Source organism: Gavia stellata, chromosome 20, assembly GCF_030936135.1.
Source record: "Gavia stellata isolate bGavSte3 chromosome 20, bGavSte3.hap2, whole genome shotgun sequence".
Classification (NCBI taxonomy): Eukaryota; Metazoa; Chordata; class Aves; order Gaviiformes; family Gaviidae; genus Gavia; species Gavia stellata.
Genome location: NC_082613.1, coordinates 10,727,108 through 10,751,198, shown reverse-complemented (window position 1 = coordinate 10,751,198; position 24,091 = coordinate 10,727,108). Strand labels below are relative to the sequence as shown.

At 36.8% G+C, this 24,091-nt stretch overlaps 1 protein-coding gene across 4 annotated transcripts in view; it reads right to left on the bottom strand.

The window, feature by feature from the left end:
* ZMYND8 (zinc finger MYND-type containing 8) overlaps positions 1–19,600 on the bottom strand; it is a 59,922-nt gene extending 40,322 nt beyond the window's left edge. For 3 of the 4 annotated variants that reach the window (XM_059827360.1, XM_059827361.1, XM_059827362.1), the window contains exons 1-2: positions 19,559–19,600; positions 9,651–9,721 (exon numbers count right to left, since the gene is read on the bottom strand). In XM_059827360.1, coding sequence (XP_059683343.1) covers positions 9,651–9,721; positions 19,559–19,572 — 85 coding nt within the window. In that variant the 5' untranslated portion in view covers positions 19,573–19,600. Of the gene's footprint in view, positions 1–2,796; positions 2,809–9,650; positions 9,722–19,558 lie in introns of all 4 variants that reach the window. The other variant, XM_009817306.2, reaches the window with a different exon arrangement.
* Between the last annotated feature and the right edge of the window lie 4,491 nt (positions 19,601–24,091).

The following is a 24,091-nucleotide window of genomic DNA, read 5'->3' as shown; positions in this document are numbered from 1 at the left end:
GCTGTTTTTTCATAAACCAACTAATTCAGGGTCAGGAAAAGGGTTAAAACTGTTATGAGCTAAACCAGAACTGAATTACAATTCAGTCACAGCCAAATCCAAACTATACTTCAACAGAAGAGGTACTGATTCAATACCGATTTAACCAAATGATCACACAGACTTATATGCTTAGTGAAGTGCTTTTAAAAAACTACTTACCTAGTGTAATTTTCTTCTGTGGTTCAAGCCTGAGCATACTAGGGATTTTCAAATACACTAGTCAAGACTCATAGACAACATATAAAAACTGACCTGAAATACACCTTTTTTTTTTTTTTTCAATTGGTGAGTTACTGAAATGCACAGAGATTTTCTTGAGGCAATATGAGATGTAACTGGAAAAATTAAGGAATAGACAGGAAAACAGCAATGCACAGGCATTTTCTTTCAGATTTATTTGTGCTAGTGGAATAAGCTGATCTCTTTAACTGTTACTACATGTTGTGAACTTACCAATCTGTGAGGGACCTAATAATATGAAAAATCTTTTAATTTAGTTCAAGTAAAATAAGAATGGTAGCACCTACTTAAATTGTTTGAGTTATAGTTTTCAATTCTAATTGAGATAAAAAATGCTCAAGTTGCATTTTGTGCGAATTTCTTTCAACAGCAGTGACCTCTTTAGCGCACACTGCCTCTTCTTCCTACTTGGCTCTTCCAGCTGTGTTTGTGTAGCTGTGCTGTGAACCAGATCAAGAAATTTATCCCTGTTAAACTAACCTGTCAGAAGGAAAGTTAATTTTTAACCTGGATTGCTTCCCCAATGTAGTTTAACTTAGTATTTATTACTTGAACAAAGTGAAAAAAATCCAAGATGAAAGAACAAAAAAGACCAAATTTAAACTATGCAATAACTTGGTGACTAAGACAGTTACTTAGGAGGTGGATTCAAGTTTCTGTTCCAAAAAAGGAACAGCAAGAATTTGTGTGACCTCTTCTATGTCAAATATTTTCAAAAAGGTGTTTAATGAGCAAGAACGGTCTCACTTTGGAGAGTATTTCACCATACCAGTTCGTCGCCAGTTTGCACATATCCCTGCAATCTCCCTGCTGCTTCTACAAAACTCCTATCACATCCCGAGCAAGTCAACCTGAACCAAACTTTTCAGATAGGCATCAAGTTGTGCACCCACCTTTTCTAACTGAAAAGACTGAGATCACTTGCAGTTAACTCAGTGCTCAGAAGGTTAATAGGAAATTAAATGTTCTATGTACTAAATGAAGGGCATTACAGTAAAATAATAAACAAACATTTCATTGATAAACAAATTGTACTAATGAATTACTTTGTCAAGCAACCTTACTCCACTTATTTCTTGATTCTTGAGTGTGTGATTTTGCTTTCTTAGCATTATTTCAAAATCGTGTTTCCAGTGCAAGTGAAAAAATAGACACCTGAAATAACTTCTTAAATTCTCATTAAGAGCTACCTGGTTTTACAACACTAGGTTATTATTAATTGCTCTGTAATGTTGCCAAGGTTGACATAAGCACCTATGAGTGCTCTCACAAACCATCCACTGGGGAACAACAAGCTAACCTGAGCTTCACCTAAAGTTTAAAATCTTTGTTTCAGTATGCTATCATGTGACTGAAGAATTAGTAACTACTGCTCCCAGGAGACAGACTAAAGCATACTTAAACCCTAAAGCAACTTTATTTCACGCTTTATGACTATTTTAGAAGTCCAGTTCTGTGTGATGGTAATGCAGTTTTTAAGCAGATGAACTATGATAGTGACTTAATACAATTTACCTTATAAAAAAATATAAAAACAAACAAAGAAAAGTATGTTATTATTGTACATCAGGGATCTTATCTTGCTGCAGCATATAGAGCATAGACCACAATCATATTTTCTATGTTCTATACATTGCCAAGTGCTGTACTGTAAGCATTCAATAGCAATGATCCTGTTTTTCTCAATGGAAGCAAGTGCCAACTCAGAAAATGTGTAAAAGATAGATGTTTTTTTCCTTGCTTCTCCCATGATACCCAAATGTAATTCTTCCTGTAAACAAGTAACATCAACCTGCCTTACTGTAAGAACACAGCATAAACTGCTCAGTACTAAAGACTTATTGACAGTGACACCTTACACTTCCTTATGCCCTCCTTTCCATATGTTTTTTTAATTTAAAAACTTGCTAAGCTAAATGCAATCAAAGTAATTCCAGACTAAAACAAAAATGAAATGGCGTATACACGTGTATTTCTAAGTATCTATTATACTTGCATTAGTTTCTCTACCAATAAGGCCTTAATGAGAGCTGAAATCCACAGCAAGTTACACAGATCTAAGTTAAGGCTTCACAGTACCCTTCCACAGATACACTTTCTTCCCTTTTCCTTTCTATAGCACTGTTATTTGTTCACCCAGGAAGCAAGACAGTTTAGATAACTGATACGGCCAAACCCAACAAAAACCTCAAAAATTAACTTCAGCTGAATTGGCATACCAACAAGTCCCGAAGTTGACAGTACCAGTATAAAGGAAAAGGATGGAAATTTGGCATGAAGGAGCATGCGAGCGTGGCAGGTCTGACTTAGATCAGAATATATTGCGTTAGTGTTGCATCCTCAGTGCAATGGACAGCAAGCCAATTAAGAAAAGCCTGAGTACATCAGTCTTACTATACATCATGATTTTCAAATTCAACCTCACAAAAAAGTTAGGCAAACAAAACAAAAGCCTTCCCAAAAAAAGCACAGAAATTACAGGATAAAAGCTTTTTACCATCAGCAAAGAATTACCCTTTTTTTGAGCTGGTGTGGAAGGGAAGAAAAGTTTTACATTTCAAAATAAAGCACAATCAAAAAATTTATCTTTATCTTAACTACATCAAGTTTACCAAACTTTCATGAAGAGTGTTAGTTATTCAAATTCTGTACCTAATTTTCTTATATTTTAAATACATGTTCTATGAAAAATGAGCTGTTATAAAGTGGTAATATCTACTGCTTGTAGAACAAACCTTTTGTGCTCTGGAAATTTTCAGAAAGTGAAAAGAGGGAAACTCAAACACATTTATTTAAATAATAAATAAATTAAAAAAAAAATCAAAAAAGCTTTTCAACATGAGCTGTGATAAAGATGGTAAAATTAGCAGTCATCTTGGTTTTCCAGGAACCAGAAACAGCAATGCATTTTTTCAGTGAAAGCATTATTTTAGTCTTCCAGCAACAGTATTAACTATCAGTAAACTGAGACTTAGTTACACCAATAAAAGTTTTCCGCAATGGAAGCAGGTTCTTGGTATCTCAATGCAAGTGGGTCAAATATGCAAAGTTCTGCATGTTTCCAATTAGAAACCTAGTCAATTGTTCTATGTAAGTTAGACACTCAGCAGAAGTGTTACTTAAACAGAGCCAGCCCAAGGCTACTTCTGTTAACATTAATTCCCAATCCCACGCTATCCTTTCTATTATAACACAAATAGTTCTGACAACATTTGGTGAGCCAGATCAAGGAATTAAATTAGATGAAATGTAACAGAACAAAAGAATAAAAGTTTCTTGAAAGCGGTTTCATGAAGAATTCATTTGATGTCTGTAAGAAACAGCTAGGCTAGCTTAAAAAAGAAGGCAGAATGACAGAAGGTACAAGAATACAAAGGTGACTGAAGACTGCTTAAGCTGTCATTACCCCACAGAAATGTGTAACTATGCCTTTAGAAGGAACAAGAACAAAACCAGAAAACTGATTTCCACCTAGGCTGTCACTTCTGTCTTCTTTCCTCCTCCTCAAAAGTTCTGAATGCATGTACTTTAAATGGTGTTGTGGGAAATCAATGAAGAATTCTGAGAGAAAAAGGAGCAACACTAACTCCACTGTCAGCACCATTACAGTTCGATTTGATAGAACAGGCTTCAAGTAATAATTTATTTGGATTCCAGAAGTGTGAAGTCTCCCAGTTATATTTATTATCCTGGATGGTTGCTAAAAGATTTATGATTTCCCAAATCCCTTACCTGTAATACTATAGAAAGCTTAATTATCTTCAAAACACTTAACAAAATCATGGATAAATCTGTTAGAACTGATACTCAACTCTGAGGCATTTTAATCTTATGCCAGAATTTTGAAATATGATGCAGCTGCAATCAACCACTAAAGCCCTGTTTACATTCCAGAAACTTCAACAGATGCAATTAACTCAATCCAGTTGCTTGATGTAATAAATAACAGAGGTTAGCCATGGTTGTGTAAATCCTGATGAACTCCTATTACATTACAATTTTACACAAGTACAAAAAGACACTGTTACTTTTTTCTCCATTGTAGGACTTCGGAAGATAAAGAAAAAGAAACACTTCCCAACAACTTGCAATATAAGAGATGCAAGCTGTTTATAAGCTAGAGCGTGGCTGTAGGGGGACTTGCTGCCCCAAGGCACTCCCAAAGACCCCCTGTTGATTAAAAAGTAACAAGGGCTCTGCACTACAGGTAGAAGCCTCAGGCTGTACTGCTATTCACTGGAGGATTCTCAAATTACATTTCGCATTGGAGTGAGAATCTCACCGCCATGTGATTAGATACTTGGTATCACTGCACAGAAAGTTGATACACAAGGTATTATTATGAAACTGTTACAAAATATATAATGTATTCTGGAAATTCCATTTTACTAGTCATTTTGCATTTATATTCAAAATATCCAAACCTTTTACCACTGAGAGAAGCCCCTAAGACCAAAGCCTTCAACACAAATCTGCAGCAACGCAAAAGCTGTAAAAGTCAGAATTCTCACTGTTAAGCAGTAGTGTCTCAGTATGTAATTTTATGACAAGCTAAAACCATCTAATGACTAGCTGTCACTGAGGGGGGCAAGTCTACTCCTAGGAATGAAATCTGTCCAACTGCCTAGTAATCTGGTTCAGGGACATAAGCAGGTAGAAAACTACTTCTATACCCAAGTTCTTAACTGACTCAGAAGAGGACTGGCTAAGAGCAAGCACAGATGCAAAGGAAATATAAGGGATGTATGACTGATGGGAAGAAGAGAGTTAAAGAGCTCCTTTTGACTAGTCACTAAACAGGCAATAGTTACAGTACTAGCTGAAACATATGAAACCTACATGGAAGTCCATCTGCCACCACAGCTAACTATTGTTGGCAGGTACGATACACTAGCAGAAAACTAACCTGAGAATTAAAAAAAAAAAATAAAAATTAAATTATTCCAGGTTAATAGGATGAAAATGCCAAGTGGAGAGTTCACTGCTGTCCAAAGAGAACATGTGCAAGTGAGGACAGAACTGCACCAAACAATTAAGTTGGTTATGCTGCTCTGGAACCACAGCCTGGAAATGCTCAAAAATTCCCCAGAAAGCCTTGCAAGCCCTATCTTGAAATAATTAATAAACAAGGTTAAAAAGTAGGCCATAGAGTTGGAACAGTAACATAACAAGATGTTTCTCTCAGACACGTTACTGTATCATATGCAGAGGACAAAATATCATAATAACCTAATCCATGGCCTTTTTCCTTTGCTAAACAGCAATCCTCTGCGACTCCATTTTGTGTTTTTTGACTCCTTTTATTCTCTTTAAGCTCTCATTTCTTATTTCCAGTTCTCAGATGCCTTATGCCTTCTTGTTCTGATCAAGAGTAGTGTATTTTAAAACCTTGTCTTTAGTAAAGCTGCACATGCACAGCTTATAAGCAGATCTAAATTATAACTGCTACAGTAACTCAGGCCTCCTCTTCCCTTCCCCACCTCACCAGATGTCTGTCCCCACAACTTTTTGCAGACAGGCACTTGTGCGTAATAGCAGGGTTAATCAGTTCATGATTCGGGCAAAAACTGATACTACAAAAAATGAGCAATTTTCAGCTAGATCAGCTGCTTGATACAGCTTACTATGCAACAGCATAAGCATCAGTGCCAGCCTATAGAAAAATATAGAAAAATGCAGCTGAAGATGAGCGTGTAGGGCTACATAGCTCTGATCACAGCTATAGACTCATTCTTGCATATCACATTATAAAGCGTAAGTAAGATGTGTCAGCTATGATTTTAAGCTCTAGTTTCATTACAGCCTAACTCTATCTAAATGCTGGCTACCAAAGCTCTATACTTCCTCACCCAATTGGTATATCCCTACCCTCTCTCTTAACACCAGTTCTGGCAGTCTACCAAGGCATTTCAGCACACTAAGCCAGTAGAAAACTATTCATGTTTTATGGTTCAGTTAGTTTCCTGCCAGCTTAGGTATGGAAGGAAGTGGATAAAACTGCTGCATCGAGCAGTTTGACCAGCTTAGGCTGCTTTGAAACCACCACCTTACTTAAACCAATTCAAAGGCTACGTTAACACCCTTGTTGCAGATTAAACAATGCATCTTTCAGCTTAGCTTAAACTGAACTGGAATTGATTTATAGCAATTAAAATTAAACTGCTTATACCAAAACAAAAATGTTCATTAAGAGGTCTGCATCAGGCTAATTGGTTTTAAAGCAATTTACTTTACTTTCCTACAACTTTCTTTAGACACGGCCTCACATGAGCTGTACAAACAAACTGTAGCAGAGAAAGTTAGGTTACAAGCTGGCAGCATATCAGTTTCTCACATGAGCTGTACAAACAAAACTGTAGCAGAGAAAGTTAGGTTACAAACTTGCAGCATATCAGCTTCTCCAGGACAAATGTGAAGCTATGCAATAACACTGATAGAACTCCCACACCGGCTTCTCAGACCATGAAAAAAACCAAACAAGCCAAGAGCAGATGTATGCTTCCCTTAAGGGTTTGTCTATACGGGGTCAATTTCCTCATCTACATCCCTTCTAAAACACACAAAGTAAAATTCTGAACAAGATTAATGTTACAAGAGGAAACATTGTTACCACTATCCTACCAGTTTAGACCCTTACGGAAATATAACAACAGTTTTAAAATTCTGGTTTGACTTTTCTGCTGCAGAAACACTGTACTGAACTAACAGAGAAACTTGTCTCAATCCAAATAACAGAAGTCCAGAAAGATTAATTTTAAGTAGGCCTATAATATGGCCAGCTCTTGTACTAAGCAGAAGACATTTACGATCCTTTTACTTCCTATGCAAAACTACATACTCAACTAGTATAAAGTTCTACCACTAATTCATAGATTAGGTTGGGAATACAACAAAGCAAGATGGCTTATAGGCAAGTCTCAAGAGTTCCTCACAACCCACATCACTTCTTCACTGAAAAAAATATATACCTGTAAGGCTCTGTGGGTGGTTGTTATTCTTGCCCTTAGAATGGTGCTGGCATAGGTTTCATCAACAGACATGTCAAATTTAACAAACCAATTAAAGTATATCAGTATCTAGTTAAATAAATATCAATTCCATTACTATTATTCAATTAATTCAACCTCTTAAGTTTTATCTTTACTATGGTGATATACAAAGGGTGTTCAGATCACTCTCACTGGTGTTTAAAACACTAAGAGTCCTACTGTGTCCAGACCAGTGACTTCCACACAATGACAACTTGGGCCAGTGTAAACTAGCACTGTGGTGACCCTGCCTTTGTTTTCCAAACCACTCTCCTTTCAATCACTACCAAAGCTTGCCTACGAGCTCGTTCAGGGAGTTGTATCAACAGTAAACTCACTCAGTATAAAAACACGAGTCTTTCTGCCAGGTTAGCTCCCTTTGAATTGACCTATTTGAATTGATCAGAGCCCACAAAGCAAAAGGAGCTGCAAGATCACATGGCTGAAAAGGTTGGGAGATGAAAGACTGACCCTTTCAATAACTGTGAGTATTAAATCAGCTCACTGTCCTGGGAAATGTCATCTTAACTCTACAAAAAAAAAGTAAAAAGTTTCCTGTGAGCTTAATCCCTTAAACAGTACACCTTGAGGTCAGACCACTACTAGAACTAACGTAAGGAAATTGCAACTTTTTGTATGGACCATACACCTGTTTCTGGGCTGAGTAAAGCAACAGCACTAAAATGCAGACTTCTACATAAATAGGTATCAGACTCATAAACGACTTTTAGACATTGGTTATGTCAGAGTGACATGACTAATAGTTTAGCCCACTTGATACAAGTGAAATTCTTGTTAGTACTAATATGTGGGCCAAAGTCTTTCCAAGGAGAAATGAAAGTGAGATTTCATAGGCAGCTAAATGCATCTAATAACCCCTTCGTCTCTTATATCAAGTTCTCATGCTCATCAAACTCTTTTACAAACAAACTGGTCACTACAACAGCAGAAAAATGTTGCAGTTTTTAAGTTAGAAAGTTCAAGTGGCTGGGATCTGACAAGCACCGTAAAGGAAGTAAGCAGTGGGAGTGCAAAGCTGGGAGCTTACCCCATTCAGTAGCAATCATTAAAGCAACAAAAAATAGTTTACTTTCTGCTGGCTTAGAAAACCGAAATACAGAGATAAGTAAACATCGAAAACAGTCCAGTGGTACAGACTGACATGCAAGACCAGAAGCAGAGAAGGGAGAAAAGGACAGGGAGAAGGAGCAAAAGGAGCAAGTGAATCTCTTCTGAGCTGTCAGATCATATGTACTACCTCATCTAACCATACCATGATAACCGAAACAAGAAATTTACTGTCCATTAGTACAAATAAGACCTAAATGCAATTTTATAACCATGTTATCTACCCAAGCTACCTTATCAAAAGACAAAGGAATGCAGATGATCTGTGCCACACTTGCAAGACAATTACATCTGCACATTCGGAGTTAACTAGACTTATGACCCCTGTAGTAGAAATGTGAAGACTAAGTGGATATGTGCCAAAATTTAAAAAGGATGGTAGTAACCATTGCTGCCATTTTACAGAAATGGCTTTCAAGTAAACTGAGCTGCAAAGTCCACTGCAAGTACAAAAGGAGATGGACAGGCAGCTGGCAGTCAATTACAATGAACTGGAGTAAACCATTACGTGAAAGTATTCTGATTGAAGGGCATTTCTGTCCCCCCACTCCAAATGACAGTGGGAATATTTACATTGATATACAGGTGGTTACATATTTGGCTTGCTTTATACTGAGAAATAACATCATTTGCCTGTAGTAACTCACTCATAGGGAAAACTCCAGAAACCAAAATGACAGAAATTCTCAGTCACATGAAATTCCACCACCAAGTTTAATTCATGTCAGGGATAGATAAGTAAATGTCCATGAAATACATACTGCTCAGGGGACCAATTTTTGTGGAAACAGAAATGTTACTCCTCTTCTTTATTCTTAGGAAAATTAGGATTCGTTACTGGAGGAAATACTACCTTATTATTATTACTACTACTACTTCTACTATATTTTCCTACATTGCAAATCTAAAAGTACTTTAAAGGAAGCCATGATAAGTGAGATGATAAAGAGGCTGATGATTTTTCATCATTTAACTTAAGTTAGTTATTCATAAACCAGCAATAACAAGGGGGGGGGGGGGGGGGGGTGTTTGACATGAAAACCAAGCAAAAATGAAAACACTTTCTAACATACAATAGTTATTGTAAAAAATACAATGAGTCTTGAGTCTTCACTCAAGAGCCGCTTCATGTTAGATTACACAGTTTCACTATCCTGGTTTACAAATATTGGTATGTCATAGAACATGGATGAAATATTCCTTCTTACTCACCTTTGGATCGAGTGGAGATATCCATCCCCTCCACCACCTCCTGCTCTGCCTTTATTTCCTCTTCAGCCAAGCTGCAGGATTCAAAAAAGTAAATTAGAATAGTATAGATTTTATTATTCCCATGTCTAACTTCATGTATAAAAGTTCAACGTAACACTGTCAAATACAACTATATTAGAATTTTTGATTAAATGAAAGGTTTGCTGTTTGCCAGCGTATACATTGACCAAAACATGTAGAGAAACAATCCAGGTACACATGTATGCTGCATGTTAGCAATTACAAAGGTAACATTTTCATACTAATGAAAGCCTTGTAACATGTACTGAAAATTATGTCACTGTATCTATAAATTGTATGTGACAGACAAACAGGAATTCTGTTCCTTGTAAGCTCCTAATCTAAGGCCTCTATAAACTGTGCGGACAGATGCCTGCTAACATTTAAACACTCACCAGCATCAGTGAACAGATTAGCTGAAGTAACAGATTTAGCAACACAGAACAGCTTGCAAAATTAGAAGGTAACATGCAATTGTAAAAAATATTAAATAAATAATTTCAAGGATTGTGAAACTAGACTATATAACAGAAAACTGAGTATTTATAATTTATTTGCAATACAATTCCACCAATTATTAAGTATAATAAAGACTAAATGGAACAGACTTGTTACTACTATTCAATCTTACACAGACAGTTTTAATTCACTCCAGGCAGGATTAAATGATTAAGTAGATGACAAACTGTATCTGACTTGCTGATACTCTACTTTTTTATAGTGATGCCATTCAAGAAAATAACTCAATGAATTTGGCTAGTTAAGTCACTTTGGGGAAGGAAGGTGGAAAGGAGAGGAAAAAAGAACTAGAATTAATATTAAGTTACACACCATTTTTGGAGATATGACTATCGTAGATGAAAGAGAAAACAAAACATATGATGTTGAAGCAAACCCAAATTCAAAATGATAGACAAATGAGATTATGGTGTCTGAAGCAGGTATCAGAGTTGTCCGTTAATATCACCAGAGTACAACAGCCAAGTAGGATGTAGATCTTTTCCTCTGTAGTGACAACTTACTATCTAGTCTGTTAATGTAAGTTGTTGCTGATACCAGTTTACACTGATATGGCAGACTGTGAACTACTGCTGCTATGGAGTGGACTGAGATTCCATTCAGCCATCCCAGCTCTAGGGACAGCTATTTCTACCACAGAGGCTAAGAGGACAGCTAGAGACCTTTGCTTTAGCCACTGTGGTTAAATCTGCCTCAGACAGCTAATCAGAACTCAGAAACAACACTGAGGACTTGGTTACATTTATATCAGAGAAACTCTTCAGCCTGACAAACAGTTTGTATTAGCAGGAGTTTTGTTACTGGTATAAGTTAAAACAGCTTCCTAAACAAATTAAAACTTACCAGCAGAAGGACTTTAGTCTGGTATTTGTCAAAACTACGTTTAATCAACTATCAGTTACCAGGGGGTTGGGTTGCAATTCCTTTCACACTTCTAAACAGGACAGTTACGTCAGCAAAAATTTTAAATACAAATTAACCAAGCTCAATGTATGGAAGACCCAAAGCTGAGAAGATCCATGAACTCCAGAAATCATTATTCTTTACTTGTCATTTGTATATAGCAATAATTTACAAATTAAGCTCTTTAAAGTCATAAAACACTGAAGAGAAGTTCTATTCTACCAGCATCCAATCTCCCAGCTCATGGACTATGCTGTTAATTTCAGTAGCAAGGAAAGGCACCCATGTGACCAGAATTATGGTAAATGTGTAGCACAGTTGACTGTAGCACAATGCTTCTCAGATTTATTTTGCATGGGCAGATTAAATGCATAACATGGTTGACCGTACTACAGTGCTCACCAATTTACTATGCATGGGCAGATCAATTATACTGCACATTTTTTATACCCTTTCCCAGAGGGCCTCCAGCAAAGAGGAGCTGGCAGTGTGTTGCAGACACCAAAACATTTCATGCACCACTTGCCTCTACCCATTCTCTTTCCTAAGCAATGGGAAGGGATGGGCTCACGGGATGGGGTCGTTGTTCTCTTCCCATGTTGCATTGTTTTTTTCTTCCCCTCCCCCCTTATAAAATCCTATTTCAATATCACCAAATCGTAACAAAAAAACGTATTTTTAAAACTTCATGTATATATGATTACTAACGCACACAGGTAAATATGTAATAATACACACTAATTCTGTCAAGAATGAAGTAATCTGGCAGCACACATTACCTGATTTTAAAATACAGATCCAGTTTCAGCCACAGACTAGGACATACAAGTCTTTACGACACTCAGGTTGAAGTCTTAAGATCATTTTACGAAGGTTGCTACTAAAAGTAATGGTTTCCCCAATCCCTAACCTCATGTTCCAGAAATCATGTTCATTTTAAGTGAATCAGTTCTGTGATCCAGCTCACTGTGCAGCTGGATCTGCAGAAAAGAGGAAATGGGAGTGTACCATATGTGGGGAAGGGGGGGGAAGAGTAATATCTTTTTAGCAGCGGCTCACATTTAAGTTACATTAAGGCAATCATAACATTCCAAACTCATTCAAACCTATCGGCTGCCATTTTGCTTAAATCACAACCTCAGGGGAACATGATACAACAAGAAAGATAGGGTAGTTGCTACAAGTCAGTATCAAAAAGACACAGAGTTGAGAAAGGGGTGTGACAGATCCACACAGCAACACTAGCAGGAACTAGTAGTAGTAGCAGCACGAACTCTTCCAACATCCCTGACCAAAGTAGCAGGGGAAGTTACAGAGCTGACTGAAGATGCTCTGCACCTGTGGGCCCAAACCTAGCACTGCAGGGGTGTTACAGGTCAGGACTCCTACGTATTAGTTACAGCGTAACTTCAGCTAATGAGTTTAATTTGGGAAATTCAGCCAGTTCCCTCCATCACCTTTTTAAGTGTTCTTTCAATAGATACATAGAGACAAGAAATACATTCTTCATAAGCAGTTCATAAGCAGTTCCAAGACGAACAAAGTATCTTGACTTGACACATCTCTGATAAATCACACAAAAGATGCCTGAAGACAGCCTTCCCAAAGATTTGAAGTGTAAATGAACAGTCAAAAATGCATTCACCACTTGACAGAAAGGTTCTTCATTTTTCTTAGCAATGGAGGTGCATATATCTTATACACACATACGTGCACTGTGCATCACCCACAACTAAAACAAAATTCAGAAATTATCTACTATACTATGAAAACTGAGCCTTAGAGGAACAGATTGCATCTCCATATTCTTTACTATAATTAATCTCGCTCCATCTTTTAAGGGCACAAACATTTAAGTATGTAAGAAAATCACCGAGATTGTTCTGAAAAAAATCAAAACGTTGGGGGGGAGCAGTTAAATAAGCGTATTAGACATAGCTATAAAAGACACTTAAAATTCACAGCTCTTCAGAAGCATCTCCCATTGGGTTTTTTGCTGTAATGTATTATGACTTGCACAACATGACATTCTTTGAATGGTGGCAGTGATGATTGTAGTGGTAATCTTTAAGACTCAAGTTTGTAAATACATGCTAGCAATTCACAGCAAGTTTACAGCAACTTTTCTAAAGCTGACAGATCTTTTCACCTTTGCACCTTCTAGCAATATAAGCAATAGTCTGAAAATGCTTTATAAAGCACAGACTTGCAAATGCAGAAATTTCATTAGCAAAAGATTTCAAACTAAATAATTCAAGAAAAACAGGTCCTTAATGACAGGTACCTTACTATTACCCACAACAAAATAAAAAGAAAATTACAACCAGCAGCAAAATAATTATAAACAAGCATCTAGTTCTATGGAAACAGTAACTGTGTGATCAAGTAGACTATTCTAGACAATTTTATTTTGAGAATTCACTTTTGCAGGGCTTAGAGTTGTTATTTCAGATAGCATGCATTACTATCATGCATGTGTACTATGAATGTGATGCACTGAGGTTGCGGATCAGAAATGATACTGGTGTATACTCAATTAAGTACCCAGATGAATACAATAAATACCTTCTGTCATTCTGAAAGGTACTCTTATTTCTTCATTAAGATGAATGAACACAGAGGAACATATTTTAAGAACACAACTGAAATTTAAGCTTTGCCAGTTTCACTGTCAATTGACTAGAACACCAATTAATCATTTAAAACTTCTCTAGTCTCATTGACAAAACTTACAAAAAAAAAGAAAGAAGAAATTGTTTTCTAAAATGTTAAACTAATTTGTTTCACACAAATTATTTCAACGTGTCTGAATGAGGGGAGAAGGGGTGGAGGTTACTCCTTTGGGGATAATTGGGGACAGAAAGAAAAAAAAATAAGGATTGCAAACACAAGATTTACTGATACTTGGGTAAAAATGCAAAAAGAACTTAGCTGCCTAATTTTTAAATATGTTCTCTATTAAACTGAAAAGAGGGTGGGGTTTTTTTATATGAAATTCAGTTTTTCAAATTTCAGATCAGTAAATAAAATACTGAATTTTCTGTTTAGGAAAATCATTCCTGTACTAGTAGTAGTACTTACCTGAAAAAATGTACATATGCAAAAATATTTAAAGCTGCTCTAACCTATATTAACTACAAAGAGCAATTAAAAGTTGCAGATGAACTACTGCACCTTGACATTTAACCAAGAAAAACTGACAGATATGGAAAACCACTCAAAACAGCTAATGCCCACATACACAATCTAGATCTACATTAGGGAATAAACACATTAATTTAAAATCAAGAACTATATATTTATGGAATTCATTTTTCCTTCTAATTAACAGAAAATAAAACAAAAAAGCCCTGATTTAAGTCTATAAGCACTAAAACTGAATTTCATCCTGAAGATAATTCCTGCCTTTCCTATATCACATTTGTGAGTAGCAATTCTAAATAATGATTTCAAAAAACTGCATTCAATAAAAACTTGAAAAAAATATTTGCATGCCATTGCTGAATAAATAGCAGCTTTGTATAAGCACTCACCTATAACAGTCTCTTACTCATCGGTAGCTATGCTATTTATGCAGGATTCTTAAAATGGCGTCTGACAGCACTGCACTGCCTCATTCCTGTACTGTAGCTAAAATGGTAGCAGTTTATTCAATAACAGTATCTCTTATTTAAACAGCAGTGCTATATTTGAAGCAAGCATCTAAATATCAGAAATGGTAAAGTATGACAAAAGGACACCTGACATCCAAATGTTTAACTACAAAGGCACAAGATAGGGAGTTTTGTGAAGTCACAGGTTACTAAGGAAATCACTCAGTTTTAGATTCACTCTCCAGTTTTAGCGCCTCATATTTTACGTTTCCTTTTGCAGAATTCCCTGCAAAATGCTTAATTTGTATTAAGCAATTAACATACACAAAATGCTTGTTCAGGTATCTATATACAGCAATGTTTAAGCTAGTTACCTCTGATAACAAGCAAAGTAAATATATATATTTAATTTAAAGAACATTTAGGTTCTTTTTAAAACCTTATTCTTATTCAGTGTGCGTTCAAAATAGCTTTATGAAAAAGAAAAATCAGGGGAGGGAGGGAGATCCTTGGTGTCATATCGTCGTCTTTAAGACAATAAACTATAGAGCTGAGGCCCAAGCAAGGCAACCAGAATAGCTATAAATTTCAGATGCTAAAAACATAATTTGAGAACAATCATGTTTGAAAGTAAAGGTTTATACTGGCTAAATTATGGATGTTAACATCCTGCTACAGCATGGGTTTAATCTCACAGTATGAAACACAGATGCTATGACAATTGGCAATAAAGGGTTAACATAAGAATGACAGACAACTTCTATCAAATAAATAGAACTCAGTTCCTATGTAGCTATTTCTAAATTAGACTTTAACCCATGAATACATGACATGTTTATTAATAAATATATTTAAAATACTTTCTAACTACAATTTAAAGGGCCAAGCTTGATGGCCTACTATGACAGTTTCCAGTCTCTGGATTGCAGACCCCTCAAAGCCAGTGTACTACTACTAAGGGGTTTGCAGACAATAACTAAGTAAATCAAACCTAGTCTAACAGGCTTAAATTCACTATAATGAATGGGATTCATGTGCCCACGGGAAAAATATTAGGGATCCACAAACAAGCAAATTTGAAAATTGCTGTCTACTACATTCTACATGGGCAAAGGTTATGTTCAACTTCCAAGATATTTAGGAGATCCAAATTAATATCCTGAATTCCAGACAGAGGAGAGCTTTTACTGAGATTTATCACCCTTCAACCAATTATGCTGGAGTGGCACCATTACTATGGAAAACTGACCATTACCTATCACTTTTCAGCTACTGGATCCACATGGCCAATACACTTGAAAACAAAGCAAAAAAAAAAACAAAACCCCAAAAACAAACAAAAAACCCCCAAACAAACAAAACTGATATCACAAAATGGAAGACAGCTCAGGAAGACGAGCCAATCGAAGTTTGTGGACACTGATATAAAGGGCTAAATTTGTAACATAATCTACCTATTTACGATTTTTGAGCATGAAGTTCCTTTTATTACATGCTTCCTTAGTAGCAAGGTAGGTTTTCCCCTACATTTCAATACTCCTGCCTGATGTGAGGGGGGGAATGTCACATTTGGATTGGTTTATACTCTGCATTTTTTTCATTCTCAGTATGTTAAGTAGTGTCATTTGTTTAAAGAAATCACTCAGTTTTTCCCAAGAACTATTTAGCTTCCAACTAAAACAGTTTACCTGCAAAGAATGAGACAGGCATGTAGCTTTTAAAAAGCTACTGTTTTCATCATAATTTATAATCCAGATCGCTCCTTTGTTTTTCCCCCACTGCATTCTTTGTCCAGCTAATTACAAAAGTAACTGGATGTTGGCACTAAATAATAATGGCTAATCATATTCATCCTGGGCAATTCAAATTACCCTCTAGTAGCCAGAAAACTTAAAGTGCAATTATACGATTAACTGCTAGTTACATTAGAATAATGGCCATTTGCTACAAGCTGAATAAACCTCAGCTGCGTTGCTTCATACATGTCCTGTCTAATTGTGATATTAACAAGATCCCGTCCTGTAAAATCTTGGGTAGAAAGAATACGTGCTTTTTCCCCGCGTCTATCACTTAAACAAAACCCCACATTCCATCTGTCCTGAACAGTAGAAAAAACGGCACAGAGTGCTTCTTATGCAATCTATGAAAGTGAGTGATAACATCATACCTTGACAAAGCACCAAAAATATATGAAATTCTTCAGCTTGGCTGAATTTGCTTTACTTAGATGGAACAAAGATGGTAGAAATTTCCAGAAGGCCTTTCTCAGTCTTGCCACTGCAATTGTCAATCTTTAACCTACCCTTTGCTTCTATTGGCTCAAGTACTCCATGGAGCAGTGCGATTGGGCTGATCTGTAAAACAACACTGCTGTCTCTACCTTGCCTCAGACATCTTGCTGCAATGCAGACATTTATTTTTTGTGAACTATAAAAGAATTATATTTGAGTGATTAAAAATAGTGAACTTTAACAGACTCACGATGCTATGTTTCATTACATGTACAAGGGCAGCTTATACAAATATGCTTCACTGTCAGCAGTGTGTCTGGAGGTGCAGATTTGAAACAGATCCTAGTTTAACAAAACCTGTGGGAGCCATTTTAATACAAGCTTTCTGATTGCAGATCACTTACTCCTGCTTCCTCATATTAAGCAAATATTATGTTGTGCACTATTTAAGACTGAAAGTAAACTGCTAATGTGTATAAACTACTGCTAGGAAAATTATGTCCAAATGTAATTTCTGGTTTTAGCAACTGAAGAACAAAAACCAGAATAACTTCTTAGCTGTGTTAGCACTTTTATATATGCTGAAAAATATATTAAAATTGCATACAAAAATGCTATCACATGAAACTCAGTGGCATAACCCAGCAGTGTTTCAGGTTGCAAACTGAACTAGACATTCTTATAATCTAATCCTTGGGGGGGGGGGGGAGCTGTTAAGCACAGCGAGATATTCGAAGTAAGATACTCATACTGGCAAACAAATAACCAGAGGTAAATTGCTGTTACAGAATGTTATCAAACAGATGACAACCTTCTATAAAAGTTAGCATGTAACTGTGCCTCGGTGCAGTCGTTTGCAAAGCTAGCTTAGCTCTAAGTTCTCTCCTAAACTCATGAATGTGTGTGGACTGTTAAGTGCAAAAATTATATTAAAAGCACAAAAGAGCATCCTTCCTCTGCTTTTGTAACAATACTGGTGATCACTGAAAGAGAGCTTGTTAAAACAAGCATGCAAGCGCTACAATTAAAATCTTAATAAAGGGCACAAAATGTTCTAAATTAGTTATAAATCAAGCAAGTTTATCTGAGATTATAGTTTGTATAGTATCAGAAACATAGGCTCATTAAGCATAAGTTACTTTACTTCATAAGGTCACTTCATTGCTGAGTACTAACGCTTTCATCACACCTCAAAAGCCTAAGGAACAACGAAAATGCGCTTTACCCTACATGGTAATTAATGATCTATGAACAAACAGCAAGCAGAATATTTTTCACTGGCCTCAGGTAAACAGGAAGTATAAGCTTCAAACTTTAGAGGCAAATTATCAAAAAAATAGTGCATTCAAATTGGAACAGTTTACACGTACAAGTCCCTTAAAATGGACGCTAAGCAAATCTGATTTTTCATATGACTAACCACTAACATTACTTCATCTACTGGACTAACTGACCCAGTAAAAACAAAATGTTTGGTAAACTATTAAAAATGTTCAGAGAGTAACATGCTGCTTACTTACCAACTGTTCAAGCACCCATCTCATTTTTCCAGTTAAGAAGATACAACAGGCTGGCAGATTTGGGAATTGATCAAAAAGGAATTTCTTGAAATAATTGCGTAGCATTAAACCAAAAGTTTTAAAAAAAAAAAAAAAGAAAAAAACAAGAACGAACAACCTGTACTACTGTCATGAACCACACATGATTTTATATCCTCTGGACTCCACAACACAGAACTGTGGCTGATACAGTGTAAAACAAAAAGGCACAGATAAAAGGTACATTAGTTTATTTGAACTATGTAAAACAAGAAAGCTAACAGTTCAAAAACATTTTCCACAAAGAATCAGATTTGTAAACAGATGTACTGCTGCATTTTATTGAGCAGCAACCAATTTCCAAAATCTGCAGCATAAAAACTCCCTTTTAAAGGAACAAAATATTAACCATACATTGTCCCTCAGAAAGAGAAACACGTTGTATTAATTACTCCTGCAAGAAAAAAGGTTCAATAATCATTTTAAGTTAAGATAAGCTGCATAAAAAACATGATGCAACAGCACACCACCACCTAGGCCCAATATCTACAATCTGCCATTAGCACTTTTTGCTGATGTCTAGGTTTTTAAAAATCCCATATTTTCTCAGAGATAACTTATCTTAGCTATTCCATTCACTGTTTAGAAAGGTAAACTTGCCTGTTCTTCTGTCTGCCATTATCCCTGCTTGACTCCCTGTAGGGCAGTTAAATGCATCTGCTCCCTAGCTTCCATTTTCTCTTCAGCAGGCATGTGACACAACAGACAATAGTGCTGGCAAACTGCTCAGAGAGAGAAAGCTTCTTTGGAATACCAGGATCTTGATAAACTCTAAAAACACCATCCTCCTGTGAAGAAGTAGGTATGCCAAGGTTTTGCCAGTCTGCAAAATAAAGCTGTGGCTAATGGCTACTAACCATGTGACCCAAGAAAGCAAATTTAAACAGTTCCAACTTAATAAAGTGCTGTGGTGTGAGTTTTGCACAACAAAACACAGAGAATCACACTCTCAACCCACAACTCATAGGTCTTAGAGAAAAAAAAATGTAAAAAGTAAGGCTTACCTCTGTGGATGCATTGTTAACACAGTGTTATGTCAATACTTATAAAACATGGAGGACAGGCTCTCAGTACTCAGGCAGAAAGGGCTTGGCACTTCAGCTTGATGATCTGTCTTCCTAATAAAAGCTAATCCCGGATTGGCTACTTTGGTAAATCTGAATGTAAAGCTTCAGGGGATTGGCTGAAACACTTCCTGAGCGATTATCTTTGTGCAGCTCTGGCAAGCAGGAGCCATCCTGTGCATAGAGAAGACAGGCTAAGCTAGGCCCGTTTCAGCAAAAGAAACTTGAAAAGAAGCCCCAAATGTGCCCTCCCCGTATGAAATACACAGATTTCCAAGCAGAGGGAAGCGATCGCAGACTGCCTGCCTGAGCAAATGTGTCTCAACATGCCACTACTGAAGGCATTTGGGTATTTTAAACCTGCAGGAGGAAGAGTTCACCCAGGTCACAAAAGCTATTCTTTAGAAACAAAAAGCTAAATTCACTTTGCTGCTGGTTCTGTAATGTGTTGCACGGAGAAAGGAAGGCCACGGGAAGAGAGCAAAACATACCGAAAGTGAACGTGCACAGGAGGGACTGAAATTAATAACTGAAAATTCTGACAGAATTCTCCTATTCCAGAATTTAAGTGTATCAACACCTACCGTAGCAACCATATACTGACAGTGTGATTTCTTTAGCTACTATGATAAGCCGAGCCTTAAATAGGAAAAACTTCATGTCTCATTTCCACAAAAACTATTATACAACTGAAATTGCATTGTCACAGAGGGTTGCTGCCATTCAGTGCATGCCCTCCCTGTTTATAAAAATGCTTCAGAGCATAACCAGAAATACCAGTATCACCCCAGATACTGTACTCTCCAACTCCCCCCCCCCCCCCCCCGCCCCCCACCTTTCGGCCTGCTCAGGCTGTCTGTTACACAAAAATCTGACTTCCGTATTAGTCGGCTGCAGCTGCAGTTTCCTGTCTATTAACCCTGTAGGACTTGGTACTTTTTAAGATACAATAAAGGCCCTGAACAGACGTAGATTTCTCTACGTGGCAGGTTATCTGTCTGCTTTCACAAAAACATTACGATAGCTTTTCAGATGTTTTTGCTTCACCTTTTATCTTTTACTAAAATTCTGCAAATGAAACAAAATGAGAAAATGGCAGGTAAGCAAGCAGTTTGATCTTGGGCCAATTCCCAAGCATTCGATTCAAAAATGTGATTCAGTTCTCTTCCCTAATGCAGTGAAAGTGGGAGGATTTATCACCATGCCAGGAAGGAAGAAAGTCTTAACTCCAGATGAAGATTTTAAAGGCCAAATCTTTAGAAAGGCCCCAACAAGCCTTTACATTTTTGTTCAAAATTTTGCATCTCTATTAGGTAGCTCAGCATTATCATTCTGTAGCCACCAACAAATTACAATGGAAACCATACATGAAAAGGTGATTCTGAAGCATATCACATATTATCAAAGGATTATTTATTTAAAAAAAAAAAGAAAACAAATGGAGTGTTAAAGGGAGAGGCTTAGTATTAAAACAGTAATTATTAAATAATGAGCTAAAATAACAAAAGCAAAACAAACATTCTTCCAATACAGCATGCAAGATCTAGGATTGTGCAAAACCCGTTATAGAAAACCCTCTCCCATAAATCAAGGCCAACTGCAAACAGAATATGCACTTCACTCTACCTTTCCTGAAGTGGTAATGATCCCAGAAACAATCACCACAAATAAAACTAATGCCCTCCCTTAGCTCCAACCAGCACCTTTCGTGATATAGCTACTTTACCACACAAACCTCTTTGCTTGAGAGCCGACATGACTCATAACTATGCAACTCAGTAAAATTAATAATCCTACTCTGCATCGTCCCATACTGCATTCAGATTATTTCTTGAGATAGCATTATCACAGGAAAACTGCCAAACCATCCTATCACTGTGCTTACATTTTTGTGTTCCTGGGTTTTAGGCTGCAACAGCGGATTAACAGCCCAGAGTATAAATTCTCATCTCATAAGTAATTCTGGAGTCCCTGCTGGAAGCATTTTCCCTTTTTAGCTTTGGCAACGTTTTTCAGGGCAGGGAGCAGGAAGGCTCATGGATTACACTGGCAGTTTGTTCTGTTTCAGGAATGTAGCAGAAACTAGAGAGAGTGCTGCTATAAAGGGAACTGTACAGCCCACTACAGCAGCAAGAACACACTGGACATTCAAGTGCATGTTTGCATCCGTTTTAACAGTTCAAACCATTCAAGATAAGTTTCTCTTTAATTACATACCTAAAGGCCTGTCCCACTCAGAGATATCACCCCCAACAAAAAAAAAATCCAAATTTTGATTCTCCATGCAGTACATGGGAGGATTGTCAGTCATTAACATTTATGCTCATTGTTTGACTGCTCTGCTCTAATATTATTCTATTTAAAAAAAAAAAAAAATCTAATCCCTATGAAGTACAGCAAAGGAACAAAACTAAATACACTGAATTTGTCAATGCTTTGTGCTAACCAAGACCCGACTCTGGGAATGCAGTAATGGTGATGGTGACTCGGAACACTGCCAAACTGACACACTTGGACTTCTCAGAGACAATCAACATGCACCAGATAGATGGAAGCAGAAGCAGCCTTAGAAAAGGCCTAAGGTCCTATTCTCTTGATTCAAGGAAATGGTGGCCCAAATGCAAAAGAAAAATTTACAAACCTTCAGTCATTAGCAAGAACAAAAACCTAGAAAGCATAACAGACAGAACATAACATTTGTATTCAGCTGAATACTCTGCTAAAATAGACAAAAGAATTCTGTGAGGAATCAGAAAGGAAAAACTTGAAATACCTTTCTCTTTATTTTCTTGTCCATAGACATATTTTGCAACAGGAAGTACAAGTCTGGTATAACGACACACAGGTACATCTGGAAAATTCAGAAGATTTTGTCTGTAAAATCACAATGATTGCATGTCCTACTGCAGCTTGACCAATTCTTTTATATAGGAGCGGTGAATTTTTTGGAGGGGGAAGGGAAAGAAAGGTAAAGAAAACAAAGAAGGGAGACAGGGGAAGTTAAAAGCTTTGTTACAGCAGAAGAGAGGGCGGAGAGATTAGATTAGCTAGTATTTGTCCTTTTCAAGGCTTTGGAGATGTTTACGGGAAAACAGGGCTGTAAAGCAGGAAAAAAAAAGGCTAAAGAGAGAAACCAAAGGAAAGATGGAAAGCACGAATTCACTCAAAAGGAAATTAAAAGACAACAGTGTTAGAAGTGCAACCTACTGTAGCTAGAGTTCTTTGCAAAGAACTGTGCCCATTGTGCAGAACCTCCAGAAAGCGCACACTTCAAGAACCACAGTGTTGTAAGGGACTATAATTCTTAATATATATTGAAAGCCTCAAAATTGAGGAAATACCAGTAAGGAAGAGATTTGTCTGTATGACAGGAACAGAGGTTTTGATACGTACCCCTATAGGGGGTGCATCATCACTGACAGAGAGGGAACAGTAGGTGTTGGACAAAAGATGGGGCTTTAAAAATAACAGTTTGAACAGATACACAAAAGGAAAGGGGGAATGTCATATTTCCAATGGTAATAATAAATTAAAAAAAAAAAAAAAACGGGGAAAGAAGTTCAATTAAGGTCTTGTAGCTTGGTCTTGGATTTCCAAATCATTGACTCACAACCCTAATTCCAGGAATAAGAACATGAAACATTGTAATTCAGTGTCTTCCCTTTTAAGAGTTTTTTCCACCTTTTCCCCTTTATCCTGAATCTGCCAAAGTATCAGTAACTGCTTAAGGACGAGAAGATAAGACTGCCATCTGATACAGAATCCAACAATAAATGTCTGTAAAGGTAGTTCCTGAATTTTTAAAAGCAGGCTGGATGCTAAAATTAGTGACCTGCCTAAGAAGGTTGGTAATTTTGTAAATTATCAGAAACTACTGGAGAATGTGTTGATGCCCAGTAGGTAGATGATTTGCCCATAAGCTTAAAAGGCTTTGTGGCCTGATACATGCATGCATCTGCCCTTCTGAGCAATCTTTTGGTTTACATTACTTGTTCTGGATCACAATGGTCACTCACTGTCTGCAAATTAAAAAGCTGGGTTTGTTTGTAACATACACTGAATATCTGGTGCGTTATGAAAGTTTCTCTTGACAGCCATTTTTAGTATGCTGTGCAACTGCCTCATGTGCATTTCCTTCTAAAGGAAATCTCTATTCGTGTTCAATCATCTGCCAAAAATACCTGGGGAAAACAAGAGCACCCTTGAGCCCTTTCCTTTAGCAGCTGTAGCTTTTTAAAAAAGGTGCTACAGCCTATGTTATCTTAAGGCATAAGCCCATATATTTCATCCCTTTCACCCCCAGTTTGAACCAGTCTCTCCAAGATTTAACAGCTGGGAGCTGGGCTGTTGGATATCCTGTATAAAACAGGATTTTCATTATTATAGATTTAAATTATATGTTCTATATTAAAAGCCTAACAGATATAATTTATTTCATGTTTCATATTCAGCCAAATACTTTTTCAGTTACCC